This window comes from Aythya marila, assembly GCF_965140915.1.
Source record: "Aythya marila genome assembly, chromosome: 1".
Lineage (NCBI taxonomy): Eukaryota > Metazoa > Chordata > Aves > Anseriformes > Anatidae > Aythya > Aythya marila.
In genome coordinates this window covers 177,054,828-177,067,170 of record NC_139042.1, presented here as the reverse complement: position 1 = coordinate 177,067,170, position 12,343 = coordinate 177,054,828, and the positions used below count along the sequence as shown (strand labels likewise).

General features: G+C 43.0%; 1 protein-coding gene across 10 annotated transcripts in view; it reads left to right on the top strand.

Annotated features, from left to right (window-relative positions):
• NRCAM (neuronal cell adhesion molecule) overlaps positions 1-12,343 on the top strand; it is a gene marked incomplete at its 3' end in the record, with an annotated part of 156,660 nt that overhangs the window by 95,632 nt on the left and 48,685 nt on the right. For all 10 annotated transcript variants that reach the window (XM_082764102.1, XM_082764101.1, XM_082764103.1 and 7 more), the window contains 2 exons: positions 518-702; positions 1,871-2,002. In XM_082764102.1, the coding sequence (XP_082620228.1) occupies positions 518-702; positions 1,871-2,002 (317 nt within the window). The remainder of the gene's footprint in view (positions 1-517; positions 703-1,870; positions 2,003-12,343) is intronic.

Below are 12,343 nucleotides of genomic sequence, written 5' to 3'. Positions count from 1 at the left end.
TACAAGTAGCTATACTTGACTCAGTACTGTCATTTTTTTCTTGATTTGTCATAGGAAAAATTTCTGTCTCCTACAGATCTGCTATAATATTTATGATGTGCATGAAGCATTACAATATTGCTCAAATGAAGGACAGTTGTAATCTTTATCTATCATTATCTAGAAGTTACCTTTTAAACCAGAATGAGCATCAATATAAAAGTATAAATACAGTAAGATTTAAAATACACTTGTATTCATTTATTAACCATTGAGGTTTTTAGATTAATCAGGAGACAAATGTATTCCATAATTATTAAACCTATGAACAGATGGCCATTGACAGTGTTAGTGAGGCTTGTCATTTCCTAGAAACAAATGCTGGCATATCCTGCACATTTGCTGGACATGCCCCAAAATCTGAGTAAAGGCTCTTAAAATAATTGGTGTAAAATTTATGTTCAAAACATTAACATATAGAACTCTCATCTTCCTTTTCAGTAGTCCATTAGTTTGATCTGTACGTTTGCTTTTCCAGACCCACACCAGTAATTCGCTGGATTAAAGAAGGTGGCGAATTGCCAGCCAACAGAACATTTTTTGAAAATTTTAAGAAAACGCTCAAGATTGTAGATGTTTCTGAAGCTGACTCTGGGAACTACAAATGCATAGCAAGAAATATATTAGGTTCTACTCATCATGTCATTTCAGTAACTGTGAAAGGTAATACTAAAATAATCGTTAATTTAATATTGTCGATGTCCAGAATGCAAGACTGAAGTATGCTTACCAGGATAATAAATTATAACTGAAAGGATGAATGATAATATTAAAAAATAACTGAGGATAGCTAAATCAACTGAATTCCGCCATCAGACAGACAGACTTGACTATCTCTAACTTTTGTTTCTCTTTTCATTATGTTGCTTTGTCAAGTAACAGGCTAAATTGAGACTTTATTGTATTACATTTAATACATTTAATTTATATCTTTAATACATTTAATACATATCTGTAATACATTTAATTTATATCTTTGATTAATTGTCATTAGTCTTTGTCCTTCCTTGTTCTGCGTTCCTCCCCATCCCTTGTCTTTATCTCCTTTTTATTTTCTGTCTTTTCTGCTCTCTATTCACATAGCCCAGATTTTTTCTCTTCCCTATTTTTCTATTCATCTTACGCTCTTTTTTCTCCCTTGATGAACATTTCTGTTTTTGTTTCCTGAGTCTTTTACCTGTGCTGTCTTACTAGTTTTAAAAACATTTAAAATGTGTTTGTCCAAATAGAAACTGTAAGAATATTTTGAATATCATGAAACAAACAAAAAAAAGGGATGACAGCTAATTAGTCATTTAAATAACCAAGTGTAGTGCTCCCTTTGCATACTAAAAACCTATTACTGTAGTCCACTATCACTCTATAGTCATATTCAACCTTCTTGTCAAGAGTTTTCTGTTTGCTTCTATCCATCAATCCAAAATCTGAAGTTTAATTGCAAAATGTGACAACATATACTATTTGTGGTTATTTATTGTAAAAAAAATAATAATAATAAAAAAGGTGACATAGATGAAGATCTTTTGGTGTGGACAGTATTCTGTCCATTTCAATCTCTGTGCATTTTCAACTGTCTTATAATTTCAAAGTAAAAAGCTATCCCCCATTCAATGCAGGAGGTAGCCAATAGCTCAGTTTAGCCAAAGTGTAATTTACCAGTTAATCATTGAATATAATGTATACAAAAATAAATTTTACCACACAACTGTATGTCTATACCTATACATATCTTGTTTGAATTATTTTATGGTTACCATGACTGTGCCTCATGATTTTCTGTAATCATGGTAATTTTGGAAAATGATTGCTGTGTTTCTCTTCCTAACCCCAGCTGCTCCATACTGGATAACAGCACCCAGAAACTTGGTCCTATCTCCTGGAGAAGATGGGTCATTGATCTGCAGAGCTAATGGCAACCCAAAACCTAGCATAAGCTGGTTATCAAATGGTGTTCCCATAGCAAGTAAGATTTTTAATTACCTCACAGGATGATGAATAAGGAAATATGAGCAATATCATTTAAAATGTATATTTATCTATATAAATGAAGAGCATGCATTTGTTTAATTTTGGCTGACAGGTTATAATAAATTATAAATTAGGTGGTTAAAAAACAGTGTTTTTTTTTTAACATCAAAATGTGCCTTTAAAGTGTTTGAGAGTGCATTTGTGCTATTTGTGAATGTATACCTGGTTATCCTGTCTGGTGCTCTCCTGGGGTAGCATCCTTACAGAGGCAGAGCCATAGCAGCAAAGCTGTGCCATGCCCTTTTGAGGGATATTACTGAGGTATAATTTCTGCCATTGTGTTGCTGTGGCAGTCATGTTTGCTGGGTCTCTCATTTGCTGCCCCAGAGCAGTACTAGTTTTTTCTAAGAATTGAAAAGTTGACACAAAAGGTCAAGTCGTCACTTCTGTGGGTGTTCAGAGCACTTTTGCAGGATACGCAGCTTAGAGGATGTTGGAGCCTTCCAGGCTTCAGCACTAAAAAGCAGCAGCAAAGCTGACTTGGTGCGTCAGCAACTGCCTGGAAAACAGCTTGTACAAAGTAGGTGTCAAAGAAAAGGAACCCCTGAGGCAGTGAAACAGCTGTTTCTCTGTGTATGGGTAAGAAAAGCAATCCAGAGTTGGTGGTAAGAAAAGCTACCTAGAGCCATTGACTGAGTCACTGAATTGTTGCAGTGCTATGACTGGCGATGCTGTATGACAGACACAAGATAGCTGCTGTATGAAGCATAAGTTTGCTTGGGTAGAACTTGCTGGAGAATGCTGCAGCATGTTGTCAGTTGTTTTTGTACTCAGCATGGCCTCTACATCACATCACACCTGGTTCTTCTACATTTGTCCTTCCTTTTTCATGAAACAGTACTATAAAAACAATCTTGTTTTTATTGCCTTGTGAGAGATAATCTATTCTAAAATATGGGTCTGGTCTGGCCTGTGGAATGTATGACTGTAACTTTTGGGAGTTCCAGGAGACATTTAAGTATGTTAATCAAAGTAAGTGTCACAGAGTTTGGGACATGGAGGAGAATTCTACACAGTGAGAATCTAGGAAACAGCAACAGGCAAACAAGAACGTTCGTTAGATATATTCAAAACATTTGGGATACAAGAGATCTGAAACTGAACTGAAAATGTGCAATTTCAAGGATAATTTAAGGGAAAAGTACTAACAGAAAGCATTCTATACAAGTTCTTCTAATTTTCCACATACAAGCTATCAGAGTATACTCTGTATGTACACTTTTTTTTTTTTTTCTTTAGGCAAAAGGGTAAAGTAAGGGAAAGTATTGAAACAAAAACATTTAGCAAAGTATCTGTTCCAGGAATCCTAAGTAAAAATAAGTTGAGATCTTTATCCTGAGATATAAAACCAGAAGTTTCTATTGGTTAAGTAAGTTATGTGAGCTGACATTAAGCACCATTTCAGAGAGGTGTTTGTCAGCTCACCAAAAAGTAGTAAGTATACAAGAAAAACAGGAAAATAATGTAATTTTGTATTGTATATGCTGTATGTACATATATCATGAAGTCTGCTTCATGCTTGAAGTTTAATACCTATCCTGTAGTTACCTTTCTGGCTTTTAAGTTGTCTCAACATACTTACTGTTCTTTATATAGTTGCCATTAGTCTTGTTTTTTGTTTTGTTTTGTTGAGATTTCTTTTCTTGCTAGTCTGATGGTTTAACTCTTCATCCATCCTGACTAAAAATCTGACTAAAAAAAAACAAACACTTGACTAAAACCTGACTAAAATCTTTTTAAAACCTGACTAAAATCTTTTGCAGCTGGTTAATGAGATGCACCTTTGCCTTCTACTGCTTCTTTGTCAAAGCTGTAGGACTGGCTATTCAAATGACAAACAACTACATTTTCCAGAAAAGCAACTATGTGTTCTGCATTTTTGCAGGATAGCAGTAAAACATTAAGAAATATAAAGTTTTTAGAGGCAGATACCACCAAACTTCGCAAGTATGAGGGCAGCATACATTGGATGGCCCAGAGGAATTAGTATACAGAGTCTTACTGAAGGAAACTCAGAAAAAAATTAAGAGACTTTAACAAAATTATCCACTCAAACTCAATAGGAGGAAAAAAAAAAAAAAAGACAAAAGAACACAGCAAATAATAACTGGGTAGCTCAGTTTTATGTTAAAGGTCACTTTCACTGCTGAGGAAGACAGAAGTTTTGCCACCTTAAATATTTAAGTGCAAGTTCACTGGATACTCGAGTACACTGAAACTGTCAGGGGATCCAAGAAAGAAAATTATCACGATCATAGAAAGTGCTGTTCTTAAGATTCTTGTGATTTTATATTATTCTGAGTTACCAAAAACAGGTCTGGAAACTACCAAGTACAGCATGCTCTTTTGTTCACTTCCTACCAAATAACAGAATTGAGCCCCTCTTCTTCCAGCTGAATGATTAGTAAATCACTGTAAAAGGAAACTAAAGCAGCTGTTTCAGCTTCAGGGCAGTGCTGAGAGAGCTACACCCATGGCAGGATTTCAAAGAAAAAGAGCTACATTTGAATTTCAAAGCCCTGCTGTCATCATATATCCCACAATGTGCCTCCTGTGGCCCTGTAATCTGTTTGCAATACTTTAATTTTCTATTGGAAACCACAACTGGGAGATGCTTAATTCTTCCGGTTTTGTTTTGCCATAATAGAGTCAGACAAGGAAGGGGAATGTTGAAGAAAGAACCATCCAGCTATATCTCAGTCAAAGGGTGAGGCTTAAATAACGGAAAGGGAAAGATGAAGATCAGCTTCATATCAAAATAATAATAATAAAAAGATTAATGTATGTTAAGCACCTATGAAAACAAGTGCAGTGGTGTAAATTTTGTTCTAGATTATATTAGCCAGCATAAAAAAGATACTTTTAAAGGAAGATTTTAAGCTTCTTTGAAATCTTTTCATTCATTTTCTTCAATGATAATGCTCTGAAGAAAAGCTCGCTTCCAATTTAAAGCAAGCTGTTTCAGGCATGCTGGAGCGATAAGAAGCGAACCTTGTAGTGTTTACTCACAGGAGTAATTTGAACCCACATGCACAGTCCCATTGAGGTCAATTAGAATTACTTTTGCAAGTAGCAATTGAAAGTTCAGGCCACGATTCTGCCTTGCCTTGCGCTTCAATTAACGCTCAAGGTCTGCATTATTTATACTGCTGCATAATCCGTTGTGTTTTGCTGCTCAGATATTCAGCATGGTTTTACAAAAGGGAAACCATGCATAAAGTATCTCAACTTCTAAAAAAGTAACAACCCGGATTAATTGGGAAGGGGAAGCACTTTCATAATTGGGCTTCAGAAGAGCATTGCAAATACTGCACAAAAGACTAATTTATTGGTTCAGTAGTTCATAGTTCATGATGAGCTATTAAATATTAAATACACACACTTAGATTTAGACAAAGTAGTGCACTGAAAGGCGCTGTTTATCTTCTGTCAACACGTGCTTCACTTGTTTATATTACGTCTCACATTGAATCTCACTTTTTAGTTAGTCTCCATTATTAATCACATTGAAGTTAAGGGGGAAACATTAGCCCTTACATTTCCTTCATGAAAGGCATTGATAATCCCTGGCTCACAGATTTGTCCTCCGTCGTGTTCTCTGTGAGCATACACACAAGCTGTTCATCGTGGCCATGGGAGGGTGGGATGAAATCTGCCGGGTCTCTGACACCCTGAAGAGCTGAGCCTCACAGAGGAGGGAAGTGCCAGGGCAGGCAGGCATCCACCACTTCTGCTGTCATGATGCTGGAACTGTGCATCTGGCCTAGGAGCTGTGGCAGACAGGAGAACCTCTGATAATCAGTTTTACTTATTGTGCACAAGATAGCCAAAGGACAGTTGTGGCTAGCCTGCCATCCCTTTGGAGTTAACAGCACTACCAAAATAAAAACATCTCACCCTGGAACAAGGATTGCAGGGGTCACAGGAAAATACTTTTCTGAGGAACAAGTGAGATGTTAGAAAAAGGAAAAGAGCACTTCTTCCATCTCTTGCCATCTCTTCCAGAATGAAGTCTTTGACTGTTGACTGTAGGGTGTAGGGTAAGGCAAAACTCAAGTTTCTTGTTTTCCTTGCTTAGTTTCAGTGTCAGTATGACCTTACAGGTTTTCAGGTCTGTCTGATGACTGTCCAGTCTTGCTATTTTACTATCAGCTTTTCTCCAGTTTATACTCATCTCTGAAAGTATCGTCAAGGCCTCTGCTTTGTCAGAACCCACAACCTTTCTGCACATACCACTGGAACTATATGTGTCTGTGCAGAAATACATCTATAGCTCTATGTGACTGTGAAAGTTCAGCCAAGTAAGGCAAAATATTGGTTAAAATCCCTGTCTTCTCCTTTCTTTGTCATCTGCCCTATCCCACGGGAAGAATGAGGGATTCTAGTTGCATAAGGTTCTCTAAATGCCTCATATAGTATTTAGGCAAAATGATGAGAGATCGGATAGAACAGGTCTGTCCTGCATAATGTCCCCTGATTTGGGTTCTCAAATGTTATGAGGCTAGTCAGCTGTAGCCAAAAGTATGTTAACTGGATGCTCATTCAGAGACCATATAATTTATAAAAAAAGCTGGGAGGTGCCTGCATAAGGGACGTGACTTCTTATCAGTACAGCTTGGTGACTACACACTGGAAGTCCCTCCTAGTTTTCTTGTTTGGTTGGTTGTTAATGTTAAGTCCTGGTTCTGTGACATTCTCCCGTTGTTATAGGTAATACATCAGAATATGAATGTCTAACCTTTTATAAATAATTCTTCAAAACTCCCATTTCAGTCACTCAAGTTATAGCTAAGATAGACCTTCCTCATTTTGAGACAGTTACTTTATTTATAAATTACTTGTGAACGTGACTTTTTGGAGGAATAAGCAGGTAAAGAAGAATGATAGGTTGCTTTTAGCAAATTTGCTGTAATACAGGAGATCCTGTGATCCTATCAGAACCTGAAAGGCATCATTATATAAGGACCACATGTCTAAATCCATATCAGAAAAAAATCCCTAGCCTTCTCTCTTTGCTTTTTTTTTTTTTTTTTTTAGGGTTTTTGAAAATCATGCCTTATGAGCCAGTAGTGTTCTCAGGCCCCACTTACATTCACTATTAATTGTGCATGAACTTGAGGACACAATTATAGTATGAAGCAGACCTGTATAGTATGAAGCAACAACAAATTTTCAGTATAATAATCTAAATCAAATAATTGTCTCAGATTCTCTGAGAAATTAATATTCTTCTACTGATGCAAAATGAAAAGTCAGCTTTACTAATAGTAGAGGTTAAAGAGTGACTGTGAACTATAACACTTAAACAATAATTTCTGTTCTTACATTGCTATCAATTTTTGCATTTCCTGCATAGTTCTCTACTCTGAAACCATCTTATTTGTGAATTAAAAAATAATAAAATTTGCGATGTGAAAGGTTTTTCAACAATCATATGTAGTGACTGCAAATGCATAGCAGTTATAATTATTTTTTATTCATAACTTTGATTTGCTTAAAAAATGGAGGCATCTGAAGACAGTCATTAATATCTCTATTCTTTTCTAAAGAGAAATTATCTGTTTGTACTGTGTTTTTATTTAACTTTTTACTGATCTGGATAAAATTAGCTCTTACACCTGCCAAAGGTGTATGTGTTGTGATTGATACAGGAAAATCAAAAAAGTTAGTTTCTGTCTTCTCCAGCTTGTTTTCAGCCAGAGGGAATCTCTACTACAACATCTGAAGACGACATCAACATTTTCATTATAGAATAGAAACAGTGCATATATCCTGAAAACTAAGGTTGTAATCTACACATGCCTCTGGGAAAAAATATATATATTACCTTAGGTTACATCATGCTTCTCAGGCAACAAGAAAAATATTCTTAATTCTGTGCCCCGTGGGACTTAGACTCTGAGTTAGCAAAGCTGAGAACATCTGATGTCAGCTAGATCGCATCCGCTGTTGTATTTCAGAATGTGGTACCAGTATAATAAACTCAGATGTCAGGGATTCTCGATTTCACATGAACCTTTTTGTGAACAACAGTAAATTACAGAATAGCAATCACAGGTATATACCTCCTTCTCAGTGAGTAATGCCTTATTGTCAGTCTATGTTTTTAATATTAAAATATTTAATTTTAAAATCACAACATCATAAAATAGTTGGAAGGAGGTAGAGTTCATCTGGTCCAATCTGCCTCCTCAAAGGAAGGTGTTATCAGCATCAGGTTGCTCATGACTGGCCATTTGCCGAGGCGATCGGCTCCGGGGCAGGCGCGTTCTGCAGCGGAGCGGGGGATCGGGCCAGGCAGGGCTAATTTTGTCCGGCATCGAGCCTACTAGAGGGAGCCGCCAGGACCCGGCAGCCCTCGTGAGGGAGGCTGACGAGGCGAAGGCGGAGCCAGCAGCGCCCCTTCCCCAGCCATTCAAAAGCAGCCCCTAGGGAGCGCGAGCGACCAGGAGCGCGGCGACCAGGGCGGGCAATCAGGGCGTGGCGCGTCAGAAGGGAGTGGCGCGGCAGTTCGCGCAGGAAGGGCGGAGCGCTCCCCCTACACACAAACAACACCTCGTTAACAACAGCCGTAGCTAGGCGATAATGGTCGCCACCAGGCACGGCGCGCTCTCCAGAAAGTCGGTACACACGCAGACCGACTACCCGTTAAAAAATGCCGCAGTTCAGGTCACCGGATGCAAGGAGTGTCTGAGCCTGTTGCTGCCATCGGCGGGAGGCAGAGAAACTGCGTGCGTGAGGTGCGAGCAGGTGGATGACCTGGTCCGCATGGTGGCGGAGCTCAAGGAGGAGGTGGAGAGGTTGAGGGCCATCAGGGAGTGTGAGCGGGAGATAGACTTCTGGAGTAACTCCCTGCAGGGCCTCAAGGGGAGGTGCCGAGGTGAGACTCCCCAAATGGGGGCGGACCCCCTGCCCTGTCCCCGTCGGGCAGAGGGAGGGGATCTGGGAGCTGAGGAGGAATGGAAACAGGTCCCTGCTCGACATCGCAGGCGATGCCCTCCCCTTCCGGCCCCACCTTCCCAGGTGCCCTTACACAACAGGTTTGAGGCCCTAGAGATTGAGAGGCCGGTGTGTGAGGAAGAGGTAGCAAATGTTCCCAGGAGGATGCCTGGAGCGAGGAGGTCGACTCCGCGCCTCAGGACTGCCTCCACCAAAAAAGACAGGAGGGTTATTGTTGTTGGTGACTCGATTCTTAGGGGAACAGAGGGCCCTATTTGTCGGCCGGACCCTACCCGTAGGGAAGTCTGCTGTCTCCCTGGGGCCAGGGTCAGGGACGTTGCCAGGAAGCTTCCTAACCTGGTACGCCCCTCTGACTATTACCCCCTTTTGATAGTCCAGGCGGGCAGTGATAACATCGAAGAGAGAAGCCTCAAGGCTATCAAAAGGGACTTTAGGGGGCTGGGTCGGTTAGTGGATGGAGCGGGAGTGCAGGTGGTGTTTTCGTCCATCCCTATGGTGGCAGGGAGGAGTTCAGAGAGGACACGGAAAGCCCACCTGTTAAACACGTGGCTCCGGGGCTGGTGCCAACGCAGAAATCTTGGGTTTTTTGATCATGGGGCACTTTACTCAGCACCTGGCCTGATGGCCGCAGACGGGTCCCTATCTTTTAGGGGAAAAAGGATCCTGGGCCAGGAACTGGCAGGGCTCATTGAGAGGGCTTTAAACTAGGTAGGAAGGGGGATGGGGCTGAGGCTAGGATTGTTGGGGCTGTGCCAGGGGGAACAATGGCAAGGCCGGAGGATAAGGCAATGGCCCAGCTGAAGTGCATCTACACCAATGCACGCAGCATGGGTAACAAACAGGAGGAGCTGGAAGCCATCGTGCGGCAGGCAGGCTACGACTTGGTTGCCATCACGGAGACGTGGTGGGACCAGTCTCATGACTGGAGTGCTGCAATGCCTGGCTATAAGCTCTATAGAAGGGACAGGCAGCATAGAAGGGGTGGTGGTGTGGCTCTCTATATTAGAGAGTCTTTCGAGGTTGTAGAACTCGAGGTTGGGAATGACAAGGTCGAGTCCCTTTGGGTTAGGATCGGCAGGGACAACAAGGCTAGTGTCCTGGTCGGGGTCTGCTATAGACCGCCGAACCAGGATGAGGAGACGGATGAGGAATTCTACAGGCAGCTGACAGAGGTTGCAAAATCATCAGCTCTTGTACTCGTGGGGGACTTCAACTTCCCTGACATATCCTGGAAGCACAACACAGCCCTGAGAAAGCAGTCTAGGAGGTTTCTGGAGAGCGTGGAAGATAGCTTCCTGACGCAGCTGGTTAGTGAGCCTACCAGGGGAGGTGCCCCGCTAGACCTTCTCTTCACAAACAGAGAAGGACTGGTGGAGGACGTGATCGTCGGGAGCTGTCTAGGGCAGAGTGACCACGCAATGGTGGAGTTCACTATCCTTGGCGAGGCCAGGAAGGGGACCAGTAAAACCGCTGTATTGGACTTTCGGAGGGCTGACTTTGAGCTGCTCAGGACACTGGTTGGTGGAGTCCCTTGGGAGGCGGTTCTGAAGGGCAGAGGGGTCCAGGAAGGCTGGGCGTTCTTCAAGAGGGAAGTCTTAATGGCGCAGGAACGGTCTGTTCCCACGTGCCCAAAGACGAGCTGGCGGGGAAGAAGACCGGCCTGGCTCAACAGAGAATTGTGGCTTGATCTTAGGAGGAAAAAGAGGGTTTATAAGCTTTGGAAAAGTGGGCAGGCCACTAAGGAGGACTTTAAAGAAGTAGCGAGGCTGTGCAGGGACAAAATTAGGAAGGCCAAAGCTCATCTGGAGCTCAATCTGGCTACTGCCGTTAAAGATAACAAAAAACGTTTCTATAAATACATCAACACAAAAAGGAGGAGTAAGGAGAATCTCCATCCTTTACTGGATGCGGGGGGAAACTTAGTTACAAGAGATGAGGAAAAGGCGGAGGTGCTCAATGCCTTCTTTGCCTCAGTCTTTAGCGGCAATACCGGATGTTCTCTGGATACCCAGTACCCTGAGCTGGTGGAAGGGGATGGGGAGCAGGATGTGGCCCTCATTATCCATGAAGAACTGGTTGGTGACCTACTACGACACTTAGATGTGCACAAGTCGATGGGGCCAGATGGGATCCACCCAAGGGTACTGAGGGAACTGGCAGAGGAGCTGGCCAAGCCACTATCCATCATTTATCAACAGTCCTGGCTATCGGGGGAGGTCCCAATCGACTGGCGGCTAGCAAACGTGACGCCCATCTACAAGAAGGGCCGGAGGGCTGACCCAGGAAACTACAGGCCTGTCAGTTTGACCTCAGTGCCAGGAAAGCTCATGGAGCAGATCCTCCTGAGAGTCATCATGCAGCACTTGAAGGGGAAGCAGGCGATCAGGCCCAGTCAGCATGGCTTTATGAAAGGCAGGTCATGCCTGACGAACCTGATCTCCTTCTATGACAGAGTGACGCGCTGGGTGGATGAGGGAAAGGCTGTGGATGTGGTCTACCTTGACTTCAGCAAGGCTTTTGACACCGTCTCCCACAGCATTCTCCTCAAGAAACTGGCTGCTCTTGGCTTGGACTGGCGCACGCTTCGTTGGGTTAGAAACTGGCTGGATAGCCGGGCCCAAAGAGTTGTGGTGAATGGAGCCAAGTCCAGTTGGAGGCCAGTCACTAGTGGCGTCCCCCAGGGCTCGGTGCTGGGGCCGGTCCTCTTTAATATCTTCATCGATGATCTGGACGAGGGCATCGAGTGCACCCTCAGTAAGTTCGCAGATGACACCAAGTTAGGTGCGTGTGTCGATCTGCTCGAGGGTAGGAAAGCTCTGCAGGAGGATCTGGATAGGCTGCACCGATGGGCTGAGGTCAACTGCATGAAGTTTAACAAGGCCAAGTGCCGGGTCCTGCACCTGGGGCGCAATAACCCCAAGCAGAGCTACAGGCTGGGAGAGGAATGGTTGGAAAGCTGCCAGGCAGAGAAGGACCTGGGAGTGATGGTGGACAGTCGGCTGAATATGAGCCAGCAGTGTGCTCAGGTGGCCAAGAAGGCCAACGGCATCCTGGCTTGTATTAGGAACAGCGTGACCAGCAGGGCTAGGGAGGTGATCGTCCCCCTGTACTCAGCTCTGGTGAGGCCGCACCTCGAGTACTGTGTTCAGTTTTGGGCCCCTCGCTACAAGAAGGACATCGAGGTGCTTGAGCGGGTGCAGAGAAGGGCGACGAAGCTGGTGAGGGGTCTGGAGAACAAGTCCTACGAGGAGCGGCTGAGGGAGCTGGGCTTGTTCAGCCTGGAGAAGAGGAGCCTCAGGGGCGACCTTATCGCTCT